Raw genomic sequence first — 26549 nt, forward strand, 5'->3', positions numbered from 1 at the left:
AGCCAAGGGATGATATTTATATGTCTGGTATTTTGGAGGCATTCAGTAAGCTCTATTAATATCACAAAATGGCAAGTTAGGGCTGGGAGATGGCTACATTGTTCTTGGGTCAGAAGAGAGGGCACATGACCTTGTTTTCCTTTCTGCCAACTTTCCCATGGGTCTGTAAGAATGGTAGCAGTTCTGGTGAAGGATGTGGGGTGAGCTGGTGAAAAGGGCTGAACTGGTATTGGAGCAAGTACTGGCCTTTAAGCCAGGAGAAAGTCCAGACTCCAGAGTGGATTTAGACTCTGTACAGGTGGGGTCTGGGGTCTGCTTTTTTCTAATTCCCAAGAAAAGGTCAAGATGCCTGAATAGTCCCAGATTCACTAAGCTAATTTGAAATTTTAGGGAAAGATGAAGACAGGGGTATTCCTTTGGGATTAGGATAGTGTGTGTGTGTGTGTGTGTGTGTGTGTGTGTGTGTGTGTGTGTGTGTGAGAGAGAGAGAGAGAGAGAGAGAGAGACTTCCTTTGTTTATTTTCATTGGTTTTGTTTCATTTTCAAGACAAAATTATTTCATCCCAACTAGCTTGAACCATCTCTTGAGAGAATGGTTATAGTTGGGAATCAGTGCTGTCCATTCTGTTATCCCTTGGAGAGCTGTAGGAGATGCTAGGGTTGTACAGACTGAAGGATGGTACTTGGGCTGTCTGGTCCCCTTTCCATTCATTCATTTCTTGTCTTCACAGATTTTGAGGTCTAGATTTTTTGTGTTGCCAAGGTACTTCCTTTCCAGGCTGACTGACTCTTCCCTCTTTGGATTTCTGGTACCTCTATATCAGGGTCCATTCATGCCAATGTGAGAAATTGAGTATATTCATATATATGTATATGGGTACATTTATAAAGTGAGTAAGTAAATGTTGAGTGAAGACTAAAGCAAACTGGATAAAAGAAAATTTCATTTTATATATTTTCAATGCTTTGTGCTCTTTGATAGTTTTGTAATGTGTTTTGACATAGATGATTGCTCATGAATTCACAGTAGCACTATGAAGTTGTTGTTATTATTTAATGTAATAATAGTAATTTAACAATTTATTACTCCAAGAATTGAGGCCAAGACTCATGCTTTTGCTCCAAAGGGTTCTGCTCACAGAGGCCATAAAACTTCCTGTGTGGACCCATGCCTTTTTCCAATGCGCTTCCTAATGCAGTGTATTTTAATCTTGGCAATCTGCCAGCCCATGTTGGTTCATGCAAACTGCTGGGTGGACTGATAGCTAGCTCGCTGGCCCTCTGGATCCTGGAGTCTCTTCTGTTAATGCCTCCAGGTAGGAATCGTAGGTGATGTCTGCCCTCAGGCACAGATAGTGCTGCATAGCCTCTTTGTACTTAACAGAGCCAAGACATTGCAGCAGCTTCATGCTTCTTTCCTCCCTTCCCTTCCTTCCTTCCCTCCCTCCCTCCCTCCCTTCCTCCTTTCTGTCTTGAAGTTCATATATCTGACAGTCATACCTATCCCTTGCCTGAGTGATCTTCATCAGATGCTCATCAAGGGATTCTGCTATTAGTAAAACTTATTTCATTATAAGTGAACATAACTTGATGCTAATTAATAAATGTAGTAGTGTTCTTGGCATTAAGAAATTGACAATTTGTGGAAAAATAAGTGATTCTTATAACTAGGAGAGTCAGTGAATGAAAGGGGACCTCAGCAAAGTTATGTTGGCATGCAAAACAGGAAATGGTTAATTATTCATGGAAAGGAACTTAGGAAAAGTAACATAAAGAAAAAAATAAGTGATGGCAAGAATAATACATGTGGGATCAGATCTAGTGTTTTCTGCAAGCTAGACAAATACACTGTCAGCTGAGCCACACCTCCAGCCCTTCCCTGGGTATTTTACTACAGGCAATGGCCCAATATCATGTGGTCAGTACTGGTGTTGTACAGATGGGGAAGCTTACACCAGAACCATGGGATCTAGTTTATGTGACTAGTGATCAACACCAAGGAAAAAAGAAACAGTGTTATAAATTTTGTACTCACTCTATGTGAGGCATATACACACAAACATAAATTTGGAGGTCAAGAGCTTATAGATGGAAAAGTAGATTTACTTTTGAAGAGGTTGGGACAATCTGGGGAGAAAGTATAAACAAAGGATACCAAAGAAAATTTTTGTACAGAATTGTCATTTAAAAGTATTGCTAAGAGTCAAGTGGAGGAGGATGAAGATGGAGCTGGGATAACAGATGCTGGTGAATAGAGAGACAAGGGACATCAGGCAGGGGAAGGAGCAGTTTTAAGAAGCAGGGAGCTGTGTCACTACAAATACAATTCAGAAGAGTGAGAGGGATTGATGACTTTGCCTCTTTGCCTGATGTAGATTAATCACAATTCTGCTTTACCTTTTTCCCTCCTGCAGGCTGAGTCTAAATCTGTTATAAAACTTCCATCCCAGAGTGACATACAATTTAAAGAGCATGAACTGTTTATTTTTTTAAATTTCTGTCTAATAGTTTCAGACTTCAGGTGAATACAGTTGATTGAAATTAGATGACTGGCAGTGACAGTATGGCTGAAGGGCAATGTGTGCCCTGAAGGAGTGCTCCCAGGAGAAGCACAAGGAAGCAGTGCAGGGCAGGGCAGCTGAAGGAGGTTGAGTAAGGCCACAGTCTCCCTTGGAGACCAGCATCAGCATCCATGAGACATTCTGAATTTATGGCACAGTGCTGGCATGGTTGCTAAAAGGTTACATTGCTTAACAACTATATAGGTGCTTGGCATTGTTAAATGGAATCTAAATGGGACAGCAATGAATCCACTGAGTCTGTCACTCTTTTCCTGATATAAGCTATGTAGGGCAAGTGTAAACTCTTGGTTAGATAGATACCTAGGAAAATGGAAATTCAGTCTTATAGTTCAGGATAAAATTGCTGTCATGTTTTTATTAGATGGGGTTTATCACAATAACATAGGTGTTATTAAATTAATATTGAAATGGCTTTTATGTATTGGCTAATGCTAAAGTATTAAGGCTAAAATTAGATCATTAGATTAGTGTTCAAGTTGGGTTTCAATGTTAGTTTATGTTGCTACTCTACCACTGATGCTTTTACATGATAATGACCTTCGAATAGCTTGATGAAATTGGCCATATTTACAGTAAGTATTAAATATTTTCATTTAGTATTTCTCCACCCATAGTTTAATTTTCCAGGTTCTGATAATGGTTTATATGAACGATATGATCACTACTAAGCATTGGGAGTATGAGCATAAGATACCACATAGTATGTAATATGTAAATGATTAATTATATCAGAATGTTGTCTTATTAATTCACTTACTATTTAGGTAGAATTAGCAAGTAGAACTAAGTGGGTTTTCATCTTGTACTTGATTTATGGTTAGATGAAATTTAGTGTAGGTTCAGAGTTTGGAAAAGCAATGGGATTAGTTTTGTTAGAGAAAGGACACTAGGACACTATATGGTGTTGAGATCTTAGAGGACCTGACAGTGACTTGTCTTTGTATTTCAGCGTCAACCTGCCTGGTACTGGCTACATCTCAGTTCTTTCAGTATGGTGGACATCAACAGCAGCGAGTCCAGTGCTACCTATTTCATCTTAATAGGCCTCCCAGGATTAGAAGAGGCTCAGTTCTGGCTGGCTTTCCCATTGTGCTCCCTCTACCTTATTGCTGTGCTAGGTAACTTGACAATCATCTACATTGTGAGGACAGAGCACAGCCTCCATGAGCCCATGTATATCTTTCTTTGCATGCTTTCTGGCCTAGACATCCTCATTTCCACCTCATCCATGCCGAAAATGATGGCTATTTTCTGGTTCAATTCCACTACTATCCAGTTTGATGCTTGTCTAGTACAGATGTTTGCTATCCATTCCTTATCTGGCATGGAGTCCACGGTGCTGCTGGCCATGGCCTTTGATCGCTATGTGGCCATCTGCCATCCTCTACGTCATGCCACTGTGCTTACATTGCCTCGTGTTGCCAAGATTGGCATGGCTGCTGTGGTCAGGGGTGCTGCACTAATGGCACCCTTACCTGTCTTCATCAAAAGGTTGCCTTTCTGTAGTTCCAATATCCTTTCCCATTCTTACTGCCTACATCAAGATGTCATGAAGCTGGCCTGTGCTGACATCCGTGTTAATGTCATCTATGGTCTCATTGTCATCATCTCTGCCATTGGCTTGGACTCACTTCTCATCTCCTTTTCATATTTGCTTATCCTTAAGACTGTGTTGGGCTTGACACGGGAAGCCCAGGCAAAAGCGTTTGGCACTTGTGTCTCTCATGTGTGTGCTGTTTTCATATTCTACGTGCCTTTCATTGGATTGTCAATGGTGCACCGTTTTAGCAAGAGACGTGACTCTCTCCTTCCTGTCATTATGGCTAACATCTATCTGCTCATTCCTCCTGTGCTCAACCCCATCGTCTATGGAGTGAAGACGAAGGAGATCCGGCAGCGCATCCTACGTCTTTTTCTCACAACCACACACACTTCAGATCACTAGGAATCCATGATGAAACCTCCCTCCATTCAACATTCTCTAATTCCTACTTTAATATCAGCATCTTGGAAGACAGTATTAAGAAAACAAATCTTTCTTATTTGAAGCACAGCTCAGAGCTTTCAAAGAGGAAACTGGCTGTGGAATTTCCATGGGAATGGAATAAAACCAGCAATTTCCATTTTCCAACATCAGATTTCGTTTTGATTTTTCTCTGTATGGTTATTAAGACCAAGACTTATGTTTTGAAGATTACTTCCTATTTTATCACTATTTCTAAATCACAATTCATTTTACTGACGATGGTTCATATCATCTAGAGGTGGAGAAACATATTAAACATGTTCATCAAAAGCATGAAAAAGAAAATAAAATAAAACTTCTGATTTTCTTATCAGAATTCACAATGACTTTGAATTTCTAAGAAGTTATAGCTGGATTTCTTCTTCAGAACAATTTCCAAAGAAATCATTGTTTTTTCTTCTGGGTACCAGACCACAAAAACTATATTGCCTACATTATGAAATAATACACTTTGTTATGACAACTGTCACAGCCATGAAGACATTTTTGCCTATTTAAGTTTATCAACTTTTTATTTGTGCTCTGATTGCACCAGTGGGGAATACGGTATTTCTTGGCAACCAGTGACTTACATAGAATCACAGAAGCTCACAAATAGAAGAAAAGAAATGAAGTTTTCATGTCCAATCCCATGTTATGTAGAAGAATTGTTAGACAGACTTGTGGAATACTGAGTTGGTAATCTCCATAATCTCACACTGTTTTTGGAGGAGGAATTTGGTCCTTTATTTTCACTGACCTAGTGCTGCTTTGAGAAACTTCCTATCAAGCCAGTAGACATTGCTCTGCTTCCTAGCCCAATCACTACTGTAGCTATACAATGGAAACAGGACTGTTCCTAAATGGCTTTATTTGAGAAATAGTGTGATTAGCTGCAGATTCCCTGCTTGTCTGAGGGATGCCTTAGAAGAAGCAGTTGAGAATATCCAGCAGCTTGTGGTATAAAAAGAGAAAGGGTAATCACCACAGAGTAGAGTCAAGAGCAAGAGATATAAGACTGAGTAGAGTCATTAGCCCATGTAGCTGACCAGGAAGTAAAACTAGGGGAAAAGTGGGTCTATAGAAAATGAGGAGCACATATGTAATCAAACACCACAGACACCCAGGGATTTTTTCCCCCTGAGATAGGGTTTCTCAGTAGCTTTGGAGCCTGTCATGGAACTCACTCTGTAGACCAGGATAGCCTTGAACTCAAAGAGATCTGCCTACCTCTACTTCCCAAGCTGTGGAATTAAATGTGTGTGTCATTACCACCTGGCAGGACACCTAGGGCTTTGAGCTGTGTTGCAACAAAGGAAATAAGGACTACATTCCTGCTAACTGAACATACCATGAACATAGCCTTGAGTCCTACCTAAGAATCCTTCAAGAACATTTTTTGGAGTTAGCTGGCCACTGTAGGAAAGGAATTGGAGTAGACTGATTGAAGATTGGGATCACCACCTACAAAACAACCAGTCAGATCCTGTGTGTAGTTGGTGAATAGGAGAAGCAAGAAGCAAAGTGTGTGCAGGGTAGAATTTCCTGGCTAAGGCTAATAGCACAGAGATCTATTTGCACTTCCAATTTCTTGAACTACACTCCACAATATAAGAACTGTGTATATGATAGAACTGACTAGGCCAAGGTGAGGGGTGGCCAAAGGAAATAGCAAGCAATGTATCTAATGCAAGATTTGGTGACTTTGAACTGAGAGGGGCAGGGTGCATAACTATCCAGTGCCCAGAAGTGCTCTGACAATGCAGTTGAGAGAAAGGCAATGAAAAGGATTAGAAAGACATGATTTCCTTACTTGCAAACTGAAATGTAATCACTGAAAACAAAAATCACAGGCATTCTGAAAATATAAAAGACATTAAGACACAATAAAGAATCTTCAATCTGTTACTCAAAAGAAAAAAAAAAAGACCATTGGTGTTTATTCTTCCAGGGTTTTAGTGTGTACTTGCATGCATGCTTTGCTTTGACATAGGGTGTGTGTGTGTGTGTGTGTGTGTGTGAGTGTGTGGTTGGAGGACATTTGTGTATGTTTTTGAGAAAGAGAGAATCTCACATAAACCAGGGTGACCTCAAGTTCACTGTGTAGCTAAGGATGACCTTGGGCTGATGATTCTCCTGCATTTACTTCTCAAGTGCTGGAATCACAGGTGTATACCTCCATTCAATCCCATTGTATTTCTGCTTTATATTTGCTGTCCTATGGAGTCATTCATATATAATGATAGATGAATGGATTCATTACACTGCCCAATTAATTTTTCTTCTTTTAAGGACAGAGTAACTTTGAGAGAAAAGTTTCCAGTTAACTCCAGTCTGGCACCTCCTATCTGTAATTCATACTAGTAGCTATTGTAATGACCAACATGAAATTAGCCGACAAATGGATGAACTAGAAAACTCATCCTGAATGAGTTAACCCAGAAAGACAAACATAGTATATACTCACTTATAAGTGGATATTAGCTGTAAAGTTCAGAGTGTCTAAGTATCAAGGAGGGCTTAGAAGTGGTGGTACAAGGATGTCCCTGGGAAGGAATCAAATAGAAAGTATTTCATTTATTTATCAGTCTTTAATTCCCATCATTGTGTCTTTACAAAGTAAACAATAAGCAGATTTGTAACAGGAATAAGGCAAGTTGTCACCCCACAATCTCAGCACAACTGGAGAAAAGCTATGGCTTTCTTTTATTTTACCCAAATTGTGATGTATTTTAAGTTTATTAGCTTTGGCCTTTCCTATTTAACACTCTGAACATGGCCCCCCTGATGGGCTTGGACTTGACACTGTATATGATGGGGTTGAGCACAGGAGGTACCACAAGGTACACGTATGCAACAAGGGCATGAACAATGTGGGGCAGATGCTTACCAAAACGATGGATCATGGACACACCTATGACTGGAATATAGAAGACCAGGACAGCCAAGATATGGGAAACACATGTATTGAGAGTCCGAACACGCTCCCTGGGAGAGGCTATCCCCATTACTGTGTAAAGAATCAAGGAATAGGACATAACAATAAGCAAAGAGTCTACACCCACTGTGGACAGAACTACATAGAGTCCATACAGGATGTTGACAGTAATGTCAGCACAGGCCAGCTTCATGACATCAGCATGGAAGCAGAATGAGTGAGACAGGAGGCTCTTTCCAGGGCAGTAGTTCAGTCGCTTCAACAAGAAAGGCAATGGTAAGAGGGACAGAGTGGCTCGGGTAGTAATGGCCACACCAATCCTGATGATGACATTATTAGTGAGGACAGATGCATAGCGCAGTGGATTGGAGATAGCCACAAAGCGGTCAAATGACATGGCCAAGAGTACTGAAGACTCTACCACAGAAAAGAAATGCAGAAAGAACATCTGGATCAGACAGGCATGGAAGCCAATGAAACGATAGTCAAACCAGAGCACAGCTAGGGTGGAAGGCAGTGTAGATAAGCTGAGGCCAACATCACTTAGGGCCAGCATGGACAGGAAGTAGTACATGGGTTGGTGTAGGCTATGGGTCCTCTTCACAGCCAGGAGAATGAGGCAGTTTCCAGTGAGTGCCACAGTGTACATGGAGGAGAAGGGGATGGAGATCCATCCATGGATGGTCTCTAGCCCTGGGATGCCAGTCATGAGGAAATACTGTGGCTGGAAGAAGGAGATGTTGATGAAGGACTGTGAAAGGTGCATTGTTCTCAGGAGATGTGATGTCCTCAATCTGGACAGACACTGAACATATCTAGAATGAGAGGAAATAGTGAGGTAGTGTTGAGTCAAAAGGCTTAGACTCAAGTATTATTAGTTCATCATTTACCTCTAGGTGTAAAGGAATCATATAATATCAATGTAGACTCTCTCTATATTATATTTTACTAGTGTTATTAATTTTTCCGATATTTTTCTCATATCTTCAAGAAAACCATAAGTACCTTTGAAAACATGCCTTATGAATTCTAGACAGCTTATTGATAAGCTTCTTATTCCTAATACTGACACCCCATCCGGGCTGGTGGACTGAGACTCCAAACACTATGAAACAGTATGCTGATCTCACCAGTATCTACTTTTTGTACAAATATGAGGACGTGCTATATTTCCTTGTCTAGAAGAGATGAGAATTCCTGTTTGGTAAGAGATGAAGAATATTAATTCAGGCATAGAAAAAGAAAGTTTATTTTTATAGAGTTAAAAGAAACCTACAAAGAGTCTGATTACATGAGAAATTGCTGTGCTTTCCCCACAATTTTTCACTGTTTAAGCTGAGTTGTTTTAAAGTTCATCTGTTTATGTTGCATATTTTTTGACATATGTAAAAAATTCCATGATTCATACTTAACACTTTGGGCTGAAATTATTTATACAAAGAATCAAGAAACTTTGGAAAAGGCCACATTTCCTCATCCATTGAACACATGAGAAGCCTAAGGGTGGATAGCTCTAAGTGGCCTAAATCTGATGGGTCACCCATATATCATTGTCTTGGAGTTTAAATCCTTGTACATAAGATTCCAAAAGCAATACTGTCTACTGTGGCCCGTCCTGATGACACAAAGTGCTTGAACAGTGGTCTGCAGTAGAAAATACTATAAACAATGCCTCTGTGATTATTGGGGTACTAACACGTTGCAATTCTCAAGGCTTTCATTAGTAGTGACTCATTTGATCCTCATAGTGATAGCGAAATGCAGACTCTAGGAGATGGCTCTTCCTACACTGTGGATGGTAATTGATGTTCAGGGAAGTGACTTGCTCATGTGACTCCTCCCCTAAACATCTTTCAGTGGTTCCCTGTGCAGTCTGGTAGAATATGGCTTGGGTAGTTCTGTGATGACACACAATCCCAACTCTCTATTCATTGCATGGCAGGCTTGGTCCTGTTCAGGATTCTTTAGTCAAGCTGATCACATTTCAGTTTCTAAAATAAGTCTGTGCTATTTATTTTGGGTATTTTGTGTTCTGCTTGTATTCTTCCTTTGATTTTCACATGGCTGAGATCCTCATTCCTTTAGGTAGTAAACAGCATTTTCTCAAAGAGCCCTTTGGATGACTCTTGCCACAGTGATGCCTTGATCTATAACCCCCTCCTTCATTGTTCTCACAGGACACATTGCTCTTTTCTTATTTGCCACTGAACTGATTTTTATATGTCATGATTACTTCTCTCCTCGCTGACTTCCTGTCCTTGTTACTAGATTACAAAATTCCATGTATGTGTCAACCATAAGGTTTTATCCATTAACAGGTAACCCTTACCCAGTGTGGTTCCTCATACAGGGTAAAGTCACAGTCAACATTTATTTGAATGAATGAAAAATGAAATGATAACCAAGTCTTATACACATGAAGGAAAACAAGTAAAAGATAAGTTGTGTTTCCCCAGGCATCAGATATTTGAACTTACTTAGGTTTTGAAGAAGAGGGCATTCAAGCTCTATTTCAAGAAATAATGCACTTCATCTATGGAATGGCCATAATATGGTGGATTGTAGTTGATTGCACTGAGAAGTCTCCAAGAAATGTTTGTTTCATTTTCTGAGTTTTAGATGATTATCACGTCATCCAGAATCTCAAATATTGTATCTGTGTCCTATTTTTAGAAGCCCAATAGTGTTACCAACAGACATGTATGACATTGTAGTGTACCTCCAGTCTCCTAAGAGTGAGGTTTGTTGGACATCTCATTTTCTTAATCCATTGTACCTTCCATCTGTGTTCTCCTTCCCATAATTTAACCCAAGATAAACTGTTGATAATTTTATTTTTATTACTGTTGCTTTAGGGAAAAGGTTTGTCCTGCTCTTGCCCTAGGTTCATTTTCCTACCTCACTTTCCCTCAGGTTTTCTATATAGAGTTCTCAAGTTTTCTCAATCAACAAATCCTCATAAGCCACCACCTCTAAATTGGTACTCTTCTGGTAAACTGAGTTTAATTACCATTTTGTCTGTCTGTCTATCAGTTCTTTAGCTGGAGGACAGTGTTGATATTCATGTACAAGCATCTAGCATTGGAATATGTGAGATAAGTGCAGTCACATGCATCTTCCATTTGTTGAAGTAACTACAACATACAGGTTTAAGTATGTGAAAGTGATTTTAACAATTTTTTAAATGGAAAGAATTAGAGAAAGTTTTTCGGGTTTCATTCATTCTGCTGCACCATTGTATTACACTGGGTATTTACAGGGCATATTAGTTTAGTTAACTTTGAATAAAAAATGAATCCAACAGTGCTACCATTATTTACAAAATCAAATGCCTATGAGTTGAAAGAAATAGTCACAGTGCTATTCAGCATCAAATACCCTTCTTTCCCTCTAAGTAAGCTGTCCTAATTCACAGGTTGCATTAAATCTCAGCCTCATTTTCTCTCCCTTGTCCCAATATTCTTTGTAACACACAGAGGTGTAATACAGATTAATTGTCATTTGAATTGTGACATTTGGTGATTATAAACCTACCTTTCCTGAAATTCAATGAATGAATGAATCAATCTTTTTACTTTTCCTTCTCTTTACATGGTTCTTATTTTATTCCTCTGAATTTCCTTCGTTAAGATTTCTTCATTTCATTTTTCTGTACTAACTCCTAAGCATTTTTTCTTTTTGTTAATAACTCATACCTGTAACATTGTCACACACCCACTTACACAGCAGTTTATGATCTCAATCCGTTTGACTGGCTACCACAACTAGAAGGCTTTCAATAAAGTTTCATTCCACAGTGTGGTGCACTAGATGGTTAATTCCCTTTGCTAAATCATAGTCCCAGTTTTTGGTCAACTAGTATTCTAGATATTTTTATGAATATATATTAACTTTTGAATTTTTAGACTTTGAAAAAAGATCACCTCATCACTCCGTATTCTCTGTGTGGCTTCATTTATTCAGAAGAGAAGATAAACTGAGTTTCCTTAGGAAATAGGGAGTCTGTTCCAGATGGCATTGAGGTCAACTTTTCCTTGTGTCTTCAGCCAGTCCTGAGTAATTCACACATCAGTATTCAGAACTGCCATAGCAAAGTTCTCGCTCATGTACCAGTTGTATGTCTCTTTGGAACTTTGACTATATATACTTACTTACATACCTACCTACCTACATACATATGTACTAAATTTTCAGTCACTGTGATGAATGAAAACTACTCTGGTGAAGTGTGGGGACTATGCTGTTGTGCTCTCAAGCATGAATATTTACATTTAAGAAACATTTCATTATATACAGGACTTGAGTTTTTCATGTAAGCATCACTGTTGTGGATCAATCACATATATAATTGTTTTGGAACTCAGCTAGAATTCCTGGGCTCATCTTAAACCCCATACTCAGGTCTCTTTCTGACATCTACTGCTTGATGTTTATTTTCCTTGAGCCTTTGCTGGGGAGGAGAATAAAGGATCCTAAAATAGAGGAAAGCTAGATTGTGAGCCTTGATGACTCACCTTGTCTGTGATGCTGGCCAAATCTGCTGTACCATATCCCATAGAACACAGAAGCTTCTTCAGTTAAGATAGTCTTCTTTTATTTTGATTCAGGAACATGCAGCCAGACTCAAGGGAAAACTGGTCTTGAGTCATAGAGAAACTGCACAGTGTTGAGCTTCACCTCTGGGATGTGAACATTTGTTGAAAGGTTCAGCTGGTTGGTTGGGGTAAATCTCAGAGAGATTATAGACATGATCAGTCAGATCATACCTCTAGTTCAACTGTGTCTAAGGCATGTTTTCCTCAAGTTCTAATGTATATGTGGCCCATTACCGTGGTCATGGAAGAAGAGACTCAGCCAACACTAAGATCAGAGTGTAATTTTTTTTATTGTTCTCATACATTTAATCCAGACCACACCTCCTCCTCCTTCTATTCCTCCCAACTCTTCCCCATCTATTCCTGTACCCCAGATCCACTCCTCTGATTTCTTTCAGAATTGAGGACGTCTCCAGGGAATATCAACTTAACACAGCTTAACAAGGTATAATAAGACTAGGTTAAATCCTTATGTTAAGGTTAGGCTAGGCCACCCAGTAAGTTGAAAGGGGTCCCAAGAGCAATTGAAGGAGTCAGAAACAGTTCCCACTCCCACTATTAGGAGTCCCACAAAACACCAAGGTAATAATCATAACATGTTTGCAGAGGAGCTAGTGCAGACCCACTTAGGCTACATGATTGCTGCTTCAGTCTCTGTGAACCCGTATGAGCCCTGCTTAGTCGATTCTGTGGACTGTATTCTCCTAGTGTCCTCAAGTTCTCTGGTTCCTACAATTCATCCTCTATTTCTTCCTTGGGGATCCCCAAGCTTCAAGGGGCCTAGAAGCTAACAGGCTAATAATTCTGTTGGGCCTGGATAAAAGAGAGTAGAAAAGTTTTAGAAAGAAAACTTAGATCAAGATAGTTTCAAAAACTGAAGAAACATGAAATTTAAAGATGAACACTGTTATGGGATTTCCCACACCTTCACAACATTGTGACTGCTCTCCAATGTGTTGGACATCAGAAAATGCCCTGTTCTGAATTCCCCAACATAACACATTTTGTTGAACTCACAAATTCTGCAACCTAAGTTATGTTCTCACCATTCAATACTTTTTGTACTGTCACCAACTTTCTCAAAATAAAGATAGTTTGTTGGATTCTTGCTCCTCTTACCAACAATAAATTGATATAGCACTTGTCAGTCTTCCTTGGATTTTTATATATAACATATAATACATGTAAGAAAAATTACTTAATCCATTCACCATGTAATGTGGCAGAGTACCAGCTATACGGGGTCCCTGGACCAGAAGAAAGACTTGCCTCAGGTCAGTGTGCACTACAGCATGTTTGCATGTGTGTCATATAACATGTAAAACTTTGATGCTCATTGAAATAGGAATGTGTGACATCTCTATCAAGCCCTAACACAATACCTTCTAGGTAAGGAAAATCAGCATCACTGTCTTGGAATTGGTTAAAGAGTGATCACCATTAGAATATATAGCAGATGATACCAAATTCTGTATGAATGGGCTAAGATATTTTTTAGAATGCTGTATTATTTTCAGAATGGAGCTTGACCTGGGCGAGACTGTAGTTCATCCTTAAAAACTGTTATACACATTTGATACAGACTGAAGGATTCTACTTATATGAGCCCTGACTTCCAGTTCTAAAGTCTGCCACTCAACTCTCCTCTAGTCATATTGAACTCTTTGTTCTACTGTGTAGGCAGAGGTCTTTTCCCTTAGGTTTTTTATGTCTTCCATTTTTCTGTTTATCCATGTCAGTTCAAATTTCACCATCTACCCAACATACCCCCTTTTTTTCTGGAGTCCAGATAGAACTCAAAAAATTTCCAAGAGTTCAAAAATATGATGTTTCCCTCTTTCCCAACCTTAGCTAGTATCCGTAACCTTTTGCTTGTCATTACATTTCCTTGCTAATTCTCCCTCTACTCCAATGGACTGTGAGATTCTCAAAAGTAAACACAAATTCTTTTTTACTTCTGAGAACTTAGAAACTTCAAAATATTCATAAACAAAATATTTGCTTTAAGCCTAACTTTTTAATATGTAGGTAAGGACCCCATATGAGTTGACACAAGCAGTCAGGGAAGTGGAAAATTTAGTGGCATCTGTTAAGTTTCTAAATTATTTTTACCAAAAATAAAGAAATAAAACAAATAAGTAATTTGAGGAGTTTCTGAAAGCAGCAGCCCATGCTGGACACCACACTATTTTATTGTTTGCTTGGTTTTGAGCATATCATGTATGTACTTTTCATTGCACATGATGCCACACAACACATCCTAAAGAAGATGGCCTGTAACAGTTTGTCTCAGTTTTAAGGCAATTGTGGTTTTTTTTTCTGTACGCACAAATTTAATTCTCATTTTATTTTATTTTATTATTTTATTATAAGGCTTTTAATACAGAAAAGAAAGTTTTGAAATATTTTTCTGCCACCATTATCCAGCATGAAAATATAAAATTAGTGGATCTTTGGATTGTGTAATGCTAGAATTATTTAAACTACTTCTGACTTACTGATTTCAGTTTGGTAAAAAATGTATATAATGCTGTCATGAAGGGAGGACCCAATCTTTACCAGGTCCTGAAATGACCCTCAGTGTACTTACTGCAATTTTATCCTATGTATTTATAAAGTAATGCTCTCAGCAGTGGCCATTACAATATACAGATGTTATTCAACTCTGAAAAATTTTAAAGATGTTTTAAAACCTGCATGAAATACCCAGTAAGATACTTTACAACCTACATGTAATACCCTCTTGTGAATTAATTACTTATTTGAAAAAATATCATTAGTATGTAAATTTGCTCTCATGTTTAATAATTGGTAAACTATTATGATTTAAAATAAAGATTTTCATAATTTATTGCCAATACATGTTTAGTTTCAGTAATTATTTTGAATACATGCATGCCCAAGATTGTGCAAAGATTGTTCATGTGACAAAAGGTCAGAATAGAATTAAATCAAGAAAGCTGTTGTAATAATTAAATCAATAGTTATTTAAGTTATTAGAATGGGAAATATTTATTGGCATTTATAACATTGTGAAGTATATTTAGTGTATATTGATTCTAGCAATATTGTATAATTATTAACTTTTAATTATAGAAAGGATACAACAATCAACAGATAAAAAATTGTTTTTATGCTTATCCAGGATTGTGTATATACATCACAGTTAATAAACCAGTTTTCTATTTAAACATTTTGGAAATATACTGACTTTTAAGGTCTATACATAAAAGGCAACATGGAACCATTTTTTTCTGTTGCTGGACTCTAAAGTAAGGCTAGAAAACATTGGCTTCAAGAATACATGTATGCCATAAATGAGATAACAAATGAACAAAACACATTTTCAGATCAGAGAATGTAGCTCAGTGGTAGAGGACCTGCTTAGCATGTTAGAGACATTAGAAATAATCCATAGCACCACAGAAAAACAATTACTAGAAACAAGTTTACTAGTCTTACACTTCTTATTGTTGGTGCCCATAACAAAGCTAATTGTAGGACTTCATTCACCAGTGTGCTGCTCATATTTCCCAACCACTTCACAGGCTTCAACTCCCATAAACATACACTGTTATCAGGTCTGGTATTTTCGTCTTAGTACTCTGAACATGGCTCCCCTTATTGGTTTGGACTTGACACTGTAGATGATGGGGTTGAGCACAGGAGGTACCACAAGGTACACATATGCAACAAGGGCATGAACAATGTGGGGCAGATGCTTACCAAAACGATGGATCATGGACACACCTATGACTGGAATATAGAAGACCAGAACAGCCAAGATATGAGTAACACATGTGTTGAGAGCCCGGACACGTTCCCTTGGAGAGGCTAGCCCCATCACTGTCTGAAGAATCAGGGCATAGGACATAACAATAAGCAAGGAGTCTACACCCACTGTGGACAGAACTACATAGAGTCCATACAGGATGTTGACAGTAATGTCAGCACAGGCCAGCTTCATGACATCAGCATGGAAGCAGAATGAGTGAGACAGGAGGACCTTGCCAGGGCAATAGTTGAGTCGCTTCAGCAGGAAGGGCACTGGGAATAGTGATAGAGTGGCTCGAGCTGCAATGACAGCCCCAATTCTGATGATGACATTATTAGTGAGGACAGATGCATAGCGCAGTGGATTGGAGATAGCCACAAAGCGGTCAAATGACATGGCCAAGAGTACTGAAGACTCTACCACAGAGTAAGAGTGTAGGAAGAACAGTTGTATTAGGCATGTGTGGAAGCCAATGAAATGATAGTCAAACCAGAGCACAGCCAGGGTAGAGGGCATTGTGGACAAGGTAAGACCCACATCACTTAGGGCCAGCATGCACAGGAAGTAGTACATGGGATGGTGTAGGCTATGGGTCCTCTTTACAGCCAGTAGTATGGGGCTGTTTCCAGTGAGTGCCACAGTGTACATGGAGGAGACAAGGATGGAGATCCAGCCATGGATGACCTCTATGCCAGCCATGAGGAAATACTGTGGCTGCAAGAAGGAGATGTTGATGAAGGACTGGGAAGGGAACATCCATGGAGACAGCCAAGGGCTCTAGGATGATATGATCTGTTCAACCTCTGAAGGAACATACATAAATTGATGAAGTTAATGCAAAAAAAAAATGCCTATTATCATGTTTGTTGATATGGGTCCAAGCATGAACATGACAGATGTAAAGCAGATTTAGAAATGTAGTGCATCTAAAATAAAAAAAAAAATATAAAGAAGGAAAACAGGACTGGTAAGATGGCTCAGCGATTAAAGGTGCTTGTCAATCTTTATGTCCTTAGCTATTCCCCAGCTCCAGTTTGGTGGAATTAGAGACCCAAACTGGTATTCTGGCCTCTGATCTCACATCTACACTATGGCATACCTTCCTCACAATTATTAAAATAATAAATAAAGGAAAAGTATAAATTCAACCCAATGAGTACCAAAGTAATAGTTAAATGAGAGAAACAGTATTCACAGTATTGTGCAGCTGGCAATGAAGGGTGTAAGAGACATAATACCAGAAATTCTGCTGTTAAAGTCTCTCTTAGAGCTGGGCATTGGTGGCACACACCTTTAATCCAAGTACTCTGGAGGCAGTGAATCTTTGAGAGTTTGAATCTAGCCTGGTCTACAGAGCTAGTTCCAGGATAGGTTCCAATGCAATACAGAGAAACCCTGTCTTGAAAAACAAAAACAAACAAACACAAACAAACAAATAAAAATCAAAAGACATGTTCATATGGAAGGGGAACATTGCATGGGGTCCCACACCTAGGCCCATAACTCCAGGTAACTAGTGAGAATTAGGAGAGGAGGAATTATCACCATATGGGATGAGTCCCCTTATTGGTTTTTCAGTATAACATGGTCAACCCCCAAACCACATGCATACAAATAATAAAAGCAGACTTATCCACTTGTGTTTATATATTTTTGCATACTTATACATACCCACATATGTGTATAAGTAATAATAAATAAAAAGGTTATCTGAGTCTTGGGGTACGTGGATGGGATTCAAGGCAAGGTACTTGGAAGGTGCTGGAGGGAAGAAAGTGAAGGACAGAAGTGATTTAATTCTAGTGTGATTAAAACTATATAAAATTTAACAAGAAAAAAGTCATTGCTCATAGGAAGTTAGAAAAGAAATGAAAGGATTCTGTATCATTTTTTTAAAAAAATATTTTGAAAACAGAAGAGTGGTTCAATCTGTGTTAGCAGAGAGTAAGAATAATTTGATGATAAAGACATTTAAAATAAAAATGGCAGATCAAAGTAAAGAATGGTAAAAAAAGCAAAGTAGTCTGAGGCCGAAAAACTTCATGTTATGAAAGGTATGCAATTAAAACAATTAAAAAAGAATAATTAAAGTTAAATTGAAATAATTAACCTGGAGAATATATGATGCATTAAACAGTGGAATTGTAAACACAATCTTCCCAATAAGAAAATGTCTGACTTGAATAAGAGCCCTCTCATGTCTACTAGACCACATGCACCAAAGGTCACTATGCACAGAAATCTGTGAAATGAGTATATGCTACACCTTTTTTAAATATTTATTTTATATAACCAAGTCCATTTAAATAAAAACAAACATTTATAGACAATATTTGGGAATTTGGGCGTCGATCTTTCCAAACTACTTCCTGCTGGTAAGGGCGCTGTCATGGGGGATTCGAAGAAGATTCAGAAATCCTGGCTGTAGTCTGTAAGGCTGCTTTGTCCAGCTGTTTTGAATGTAGAATCACCTGGTACTCTGTTTCAGGTGGTCTGGCTTGATCATACCACATTAGTCTGGAAGGAATCCACCTCTTTTCATTTTCTGTGGAAACAAAAATCGAAATACTTTTCCCCAGTAACTTGTACTTGAACTTAAATTTTGGAGTCAAAGCATTTTTTTATTTAATTTATTATTTTACATGTTGATCCCAATTCCCTCTCGCTCCCTCCCTCCCTCTTTCCCTCCTTCCCTCCCTTTTACCCTCTCTGCCCTCTCACATGCACTCTAAACACCCTCCCCTCCCATCCCCCAACCCCAATTCCATATGTAGGGGAATGCCATCCAGTTGGGGTCATGTAGATCTGACAGATCATGTGAAGTAGGGACTAGGGATTCTCTCCTGTCTCTAGATTAAGGCAGCTATCCCTCCATGGGGGATGTGTTCGCAAAGTCCGTTTTTGCACCAGGGATACATCCTGGCTCCACTGTCTAAGGTCCCTTAGACTGCTCAGTCCTTCTGGCTGAGACCCATATTCAGGGGGCCTGAGTCAGTCCCATACTAGCATCCCAGCTATCAGTCTGGTGGCCCGTTAGCTCCTCCTTGTTCAGGTAAGCTGTCTCTGTGTTTCTGCTGCCTGGTCTTGTCCTCTCCATCTGCATCTGGGTGGGTCCTAGTTTGACTCAGTGTTTATGTATGGGTGTTTGCTCCTATTTCCAACAGGCATTAGTTGAGGGCTCCATGGATAAGTTAGTTGTTGATCTCACTCTCCAGGAAGGGCATTTATGGTAGCCTTTCAAGGGAAGCTCAAATTGTTAGTTGGCAGCAGTCTTGTAGTTCTCTAGACCTTTCTTTGTGTTCAATTTTATCTTCAAACCAATATTGGCTCCCTCTTTTATGGTCTCTCTCTCTCTCTCTCTCTCTCTCTCTCTCTCTCTCTCTCTCTCTCTCTCCTGTTTTCTATTCCTAACCAGGCTCAGTCTTCCTGGTCGCATGTGTTTTCCTTTCCTCCTCCTCATTTTCTCCTACTTCTCTCTCCATTCGCTGCCCCCCACCACTTCCTCTGTGCTCTGGGGGACTTGTCCCTTCTTGGTTCTGTGAGGGACTTTATATGAATCTCTTAGAACACATCTTGTATCCTAGTTCCTCTGGAGGTGTGAATTATAGGCTTGTGATCCTTTGATTTAGGTCTAAAATCCATATATGAGTGAGTACATACTATGTTCCTCTTTTTGTGACTGGGTTACCTCATTCAGGATGGTTTCTTCAAGTGCCATCCACTTGCCTGCAAATTTCAAGATACCATTATTTTTTTTCTGCAGAGTAGTATTCCATTATGTAGATGTGCCACATCTTCATTATCCATTCTTCAATTGAGGGGCATCTAGGTTGCTTCCAGGTTCTTGCTATTACAAATAGTGCTGCTATGAACATAGTTGAACAGATGTCTTTGTTGCATGGATGTGGATCATTTGGGTATATGCCTAAGAGGGGGATTGCCAGGTAAACTAATTCCCATTTTCCTGAGGAACCGCCATACTGATCTCCAAAATGGCTGTATGAGTTTGCACTCCCACCAGTAGTGGAGGAATGTTCCCCTTTCTCCACATCCTCTCCAACATGAGTCATCATTGGTGTTTCTAATGTTAGCCATTCTGGCAGGAGTAAGATGGTATCTCAAAGTTGTTTTGATTTGCATTTCCCTGATAGCTAAGGATGTGCAACAGTTTCTTAAGTGTCTTTCAGTCTTTTTGATTTCCTCTATTGAGAATTCTTTCTTCAGTTCTGTATCCCATTTTTTAATAGGGTTGGTTGGTGTTTTGTTGGCTAGTTTCTTGAATTCTTTGTATATTTTGGAGATGAGCCCTTTGTTGGGTATAGGATTAGTGAAAACACATTTTTTTCCCCTCAAACCCAGTTCTACTAACTCATTTAATTTTTCTATGCTTTGGTTTCCTAAACTATTCTAATTCACTACATAGCATAATTTTTATTTATTTATTTATTTATTTATTTATTTATTTATTTTATATAATCAAGTCCATTTAAATGAAAACAAACATTTATAGACAATATTCGGGAATTTGGGTGTTGTTCTTTCTAAACTAGTTCCTGCTGGTAAGGGGCGCTGTCATGGGGGATTCGAAGAAGATTCAGAAATCCTGGCTGTAGTCTATAAGGCTGCTTTGTCCAGCTGTTTTGAATGTAGGATCATCTGGTACTCTGTTTCAGGTGGTCTGGCTTGATCATACCACATTAGTCTGGGAGGAATCCACCTCTTTTCATTTTCTGTGGAAACAAAATAGAAATCCTTTTCCCCAGTAACTTATCCATGGAGCCCTCAATTAATGCCTGTTGGAAACAGGAGCAAACACCCATACATAAACACTGAGTCGAAGTAGAACTCAGATGCAGATGGAGAGGACAAGACCAGGCAGCAGAAACACATAGAGACAGCTTACCTGAACAAGGAGGAGCTAACGGGCCACCAGACTGATAGCTGGGATGCTAGTATGGGACTGACTCAGGCCCCCTGAATATGGGTCTCAGCCAGAAGGACTGAGAAGTCTAAGGGACCTCAGACAGTGGAGCCAGGATATATCCCTGGTGCAAAAACGGACTTTGCGAACATATCCCCCATGGAGGGATAACTGCCTTAATCTAGAGACAGGAGAGAATCCCTAGTCCCTACTTCACATGATCTGTCAGACCTACATGACCCCAACTGGATGGCATTCCCCTACATATGGAATTGGGGTTGGGGGATGGGAGGGGAGGGTGTTTAGAGTGCATGTGAGAGGGCAGAGAGGGTAAAAGGGAGGGAAAGAGGGAGGGAGGGAGCGAGAGGGAATTGGGATCAACATGTAAAATAATAAATTAAATAAAAAAAATGCTTTGACTCCAAAATTTAAGTTCAAGGACAAGTTACTGGGGAAAAGGATTTCTATTTTTGTTTCTACAGAAAGTGAAAATACATTTTTAATGCACGTATAATATTGTTTAGGTATAAAAGGGAGGAAAACATGTTAAAACCAAGACAGTGTTTGTTATTTCTAATATGAACTTTTTTTTTTTTTTTTTTGTCGTTCAGGCCTGTGGAAGTCAAAATTTTAGAGGTAAGAAAAAAATGTCATGTAAAACAAAACAATTTATCTCAAGTAGTGTCTTTGTGATGCTGTATCAGGAATGATAGAATAAATTCATAAATAGAAAACAATGGCGAACAAGACTGACCCAGTGGTGAGGAACATCCTGATGCCTAGATGCAGTCCCCAAATACCATGGTTACCTGGATGAAGTCACAAATGCTTTGAAAACTGGTTGGTTCTTGAACTTATAATGAAAATATAAGAAACAATTGGGGGCATTGTTTAGTACTAGACTACATGGAACTAGCAAAAGACAGCTAGAATCATTTAATAAGGACAAAAGCAAATCAATTACTTCCCACATAGGGTGAACAGGGCATCAGTGAGACTCAGAACTGTAATGTATTCAATCACATTACATGTGTGTTTTCTAGGTCCTCTCACTGGTAGTACTGTTGCTTATTCTGTGTCTTGTGCCCTAAAACAAAAACAAGGATTTCTATTTATAGATGCTTCCAAACAACAGAGTCAGACAGCTTTTCTTTTTCAGAAACACAGTAGGTAAGTTGATGGCAAACCATCAAGGGCCAATAAAACAAGAGGAAATAGTTTTTGTAAAAATATTAATTCTGATTCATAATTAATTTTTAATTCGGAGAAAATAAAGGAAAGGGCAGGAAAGCAGAGTCTCTAAGACACCAGCAGACAAAGGAAAATTCCAGTTTTATGGATAAACAAAATGATAGGACTAAATTTTTCTCACAAATCGTTGATAAGAAAACAGAAGGATGCCATCTGTTTCTTTTAATTGTATTTGTAAAGCCTATAGGATTAAAGAAACACACTTTATAAATCCAGCTAAGCAGAATATGTGCACTGCACTAAGATCTTTTTCTGAGCAAACTAAATGCAACAAATGAATAAACAAGTATACTTCTAAAGCAAAGTTGGGGTGGTATAAATCAATACTAGCAACATTTTTTATGAGGATGCTCTATCTTGGCATGATTATAATAGTGCAGCTATGTTTTAATATAGGTAGATATGAGCTCATGGTTATAGTAACTGGATACAGGTTTGAAGATATCTGGGGTCTCTGTCTTTCCTCGGTTTTGAGTTATATATGAACTCTTATATACACATCGCAAAGATAAATATAGCTCTGTAATCTTAAATAAATATTAAATGTGGAAATTTATGTAAAATACTCATCCCACTTTCTCCAATGACCGAAGAGCAGGATGAGATAAAAGAGTCATGAAAAGTTATTGCTTATGGTAAAAACAGGAAAAGACTAAGAACCTGGCAGAGATGCTTTCATTTTTTTGAAGCCGTTTACCACATTCAAGAGAACAAAGAAGTTAGCATTGATAAAAAGAAAAGTGAGGAGATTGACACAGTAGAGTGGTTGTATGGGAACAATTGGTATCTCTGTCTTAAGTATGTTGTCTTCCCTTGCAGGAATTTCTGCCAAGAATGTGCAGAAGACCCAGAGAGGGCAAAGAAATGAGAGAAGATCACTAAAAAGCCGTAACTTGAGAAGACCTGACCCTGCCTAACTTTCTTCCCCTACTTGGATCAGAGAGTCCTAGCAGTTAATTTGATTCTGTATCAACCGCTAGGCATGTTGGGGACCTTCCCATCTGGAAGAGGAGAATCAGGAAAGTCTGTGGAAAAAAGCCAGTGCTGATAAGTACAGTGGAGTGGAGTGATCAGATAGGAGGAGAATCAGACATTTCTCATCAGCTTCCTCTCTTCAGATAATCCTGGGAATAGAGTGTGAGTTTCCAATTCACACCCGAGCTATAAACTCCAGGACTTTGGCAAATCAGTCTGCCAATTTCTACTGGTCCTAGTTCCAGAAGATTTTTCTTTTTTGGGCACTAACCCCACTCCCACTTGTACCTCCATCTGAGGTTGACATATAGCAACCACACATGTGGGAAGTGAAGAAAAAGCTGTTCTGGGGCCCAGGTACTCACCCTGGCTGTTGTTCCTGGCTGTTCTGTCTGCAGTGGAGAGACTAGGCTTTATCTCCCTGCTCAGGGAGCTGTGGTAGCAGCATCTGTCACCAAGGAAGATCAGAGTCACAGAGGAATCATCCCACTCAAGTCCTTGAGGAGTAGGAAAGTTGGATCTTGCTTTGACATTCAGAGAAAGGGAATTCAGGATCATAGATTTCACAGAAACCTATCAAATTTGAGTAGTCTTCAGAAACTAGTAGCATCCATGGCCCATCAGAATTTGAAATCCTCCCAGGATAAAATTCCTGAAGCATTCTTTGGGCTAGTGCACAGGATGAGTCTTGTAGGATTTTCCCCACTTTGCATAGAGTAGGATAAGGCACAATGGGGTTGGAGCTGAGTGGTGGCCAAACCCAGTGTATGGAAGTCTGGGAAAACTTTGAGGAAGTAGGGATGGACAGACTTCTAAACAGCCCAGGCTGTGCTGATCTCTCAGCTCTCATTCTACTCAGACCAGAAGTGAGATTTTGAATCTCTTAAGTGATTCTGCTGACACTCCTGTCTTAGGACTGCACTAATCGATCAAGAAAGTGCAATAAAGACAAAATTTGGGCAAGGCAAAAAGCATGACTTACAAATCAGTCAGACTGGGTCTTAAGTGCTGTGTCTCTCACCATATAGGCTCTCTCTTCAGTCTGTCTTAGTTGTTAGAGAACTCTTTGTCATCATTATCCTAAGGTGTTTTGTAAATCACATGGGGCTACAAACTACTTCATATAGAAATATTGGGCTCATTCAGTCCTTAAAATTTTAATCCTCACAAACCATAACAAAACAAGTTAAGAAAAAACAGATAAGAGCCTTGACTAGACATTTCCTGGAATACCTGAAAATGGGCAAGGAGTACATGAGAAGATACTGATCATCAGGGAAATTTAAGCCACAATGAGATGATAGCTCCCACCTGTTGTTATTATAAAAGCAATTCAAAGATAAAAAGCAATGGCAAATGTCAGTGAGGATTCAGGAAGAAAGGGATTGTTGCATGATGCAACCATTACAGAAAATAGAGTTTTCTCCAAAACTTAAAAAGCAACAATTATTGTACGATCCATCATTCCTAACAATGGGCACACAGCCACAGGGAATGTGGTCACCTCCTGAGGAGTCATCTGTGTGGTCATTTTCTTCCCAGGTTACTCACAGCAGCCATGACACTGTATGTTTCCATCAACAGATGAATGGATTACAAAAATGTAATGTTCCCTCTCTGGAATATTATTCAGCCTTATACTGACAATGTATATCCATTGGCAAGAGCATGGTCAATCATAGAGTATTATGCTAAGAGAAATAAACAAGACATAGAAAAATCAGATACTAAAAGATCTCACTTATATGTGTAATATAAAATTGTTATTAAACTCATAGAGGTGGATAAAACTGGCAAATAAATAGCAAGCTTACTCCTCAAAGATACTGGAGGGAGGGAGGTGAGAGTTGAAAGGATACAAGGTTTAGGGTATGTAGATTCTGTAAATGTCATGTACAATATGGTGACTAAAGTTAATTACTATGTATTGTACACTTGAAATTGCTGGGAAGTAAACCTTAAATATCCTTATCACATAATGGTGACTCTGAGATGACAGGTGTGTTGATTGGCTTCTGTCAACCATTTTACCATTTCACAATAGATCCATATATTAGAACATGGAGTCTTCATCGCACACACATGCAAGCGCGTGTGTGCACACCCCCCCCCACACACAGAGTTTTTGTCAGTTATTTCTCAATAAAAGATGGAAAATACTGTTTTGTCATCTTTATCACCTGATTTATTTTTAAACCACTTAAAATCTTGGTGATTTTCTTTCTTATTTCAGCTATTGCTGTGAGTACCAGTTCTGAGCAGGGCTGTGGTCACCTTGATTTGCTCTTGTTAAGGCCATATACCCTATACCCCATGCTTCTCGCCTGTCTTCTCCTTTGATGACATATTGTGAGTGGCTCATGGAAATTCACTGGGTATCCAGGCATAGACTACTTACCAGTACTTGGGGTTAATGCTTAGTGGGACCCAAGAGGGAAAACCATCACCTTCCATCTACCTTCAGAACATTCTGAGACAAATTTTAGGGAGTCCTGCAAGATCTAGGAATTCTTGTCTATGAAGTTATGAGTTCCACACTGCATTTTATATAGTTCTTTTCTTTCTTTCAGTCTGGTTGTGGTTCATCCTTGCTCACTGGAATGGACTGATGCCTGTAGTATGTCAGCTTTGGCTTCAGGGAAACAGCCTGAGCTCTGGCAACGGGGCCTCCGAGTTTTAGAATTATGTCATTGTTCCATGGCTCTCTAGTCTCCCTCTGCTTTTCTCCATTTGTGTCTCCTAACTTTAATCTGGCTTCAGTTCACAACTGTCTCTCCATCCTCCAAACTGCTTTCTCTTTTCCTTGACATGACTGCTGACATTTAAAAAACTCATTTTAGACTATTATATTATGGGCTCAGTGTTCATAACTCATTTTATACCTCATATTAACATGGTGTACGTTTTATGTTTCAGGCTTTGGGATGCTGCATAAATGATTTTTTAGTAGTTATCCTTGGATGACATTCAAGAAAGATATCATATACTTTAAAATGTTTTAATAAAACATGTTATTAAAAATACTTAGTATACACTATTTTTTTAAAAAGAAAAAATGAGAAATGAGTACCGTGTATGAACTATGCACAAGCTGTATGAATTGGTGATATTTTCAGAAAGAATTCCAAACATGTGATAGGAAGCTGGTAAAATATGGTTGTAAGAGTATGCTAAGTGTAAATCTTTTCCTCCAGCAATAATAAAAATAGCCCAGGGAAGTCTCCGCTCCCAGAAAAAAAAACTACATTATGCTCTCTCATTTTTAATTAAGCCTGTCTAGGATAAATGATATAGGCCAGAGATGGGGGATTACATAAAATCATGGAGGGATGTGAGTTCTCTGTCCTAAGGCAAACTTGTGTTACAGCTCTCTAGGGAGACTGGCTACCTAAATGAGTGCCCTCCACTATCAGGCCAACATAAACATGGCTGGGAACAGGGCAATGCTTTTATGGTTATCTGTCCCTGGAGACCCTGTTTGCTGGGAAAGACACTCTCACTACAGTG

The 26549-nt window shown here is 39.0% G+C and overlaps 3 protein-coding genes across 3 annotated transcripts; 1 reads left to right on the plus strand and 2 right to left on the minus strand.

Moving 5' to 3' along the window:
* Window positions 1-3535: 3535 nt before the first annotated feature.
* Window positions 3536-4756, plus strand: LOC127228024 (olfactory receptor 51E1). Its single transcript, XM_051192462.1, has one exon. It carries the CDS (start codon window positions 3574-3576, stop codon window positions 4525-4527), a length of 954 nt encoding a protein of 317 aa, XP_051048419.1. The 5' UTR covers window positions 3536-3573; the 3' UTR covers window positions 4528-4756.
* A 2572-nt stretch (window positions 4757-7328) lies between these two features.
* LOC127228020 (olfactory receptor 51I2) lies at window positions 7329-8291 on the minus strand. The gene has a single exon (XM_051192457.1). The coding sequence runs from the start codon at window positions 8289-8291 to the stop codon at window positions 7329-7331; it is 963 nt and encodes a 320-aa protein (XP_051048414.1).
* A 7406-nt stretch (window positions 8292-15697) lies between these two features.
* On the minus strand, window positions 15698-16651 carry LOC127228026 (olfactory receptor 51I2-like). Its single transcript, XM_051192464.1, has one exon. The coding sequence runs from the start codon at window positions 16649-16651 to the stop codon at window positions 15698-15700; it is 954 nt and encodes a 317-aa protein (XP_051048421.1).
* Between the last annotated feature and the right edge of the window lie 9898 nt (window positions 16652-26549).

The sequence above is a fragment of the Phodopus roborovskii genome, unplaced genomic scaffold (genome assembly GCF_943737965.1).
Source record: "Phodopus roborovskii unplaced genomic scaffold, PHOROB, whole genome shotgun sequence".
Classification (NCBI taxonomy): Eukaryota; Metazoa; Chordata; class Mammalia; order Rodentia; family Cricetidae; genus Phodopus; species Phodopus roborovskii.

Coding starts and splice junctions, on each gene's coding strand:
- LOC127228024 (XM_051192462.1), top strand. CDS start 3,574: ATGGTGGACATCAACAGCAGCGAGTCCAGTGCTACCTATTTCATCTTA.
- LOC127228020 (XM_051192457.1), bottom strand. CDS start 8,291: ATGCACCTTTCACAGTCCTTCATCAACATCTCCTTCTTCCAGCCACAG.
- LOC127228026 (XM_051192464.1), bottom strand. CDS start 16,651: ATGTTCCCTTCCCAGTCCTTCATCAACATCTCCTTCTTGCAGCCACAG.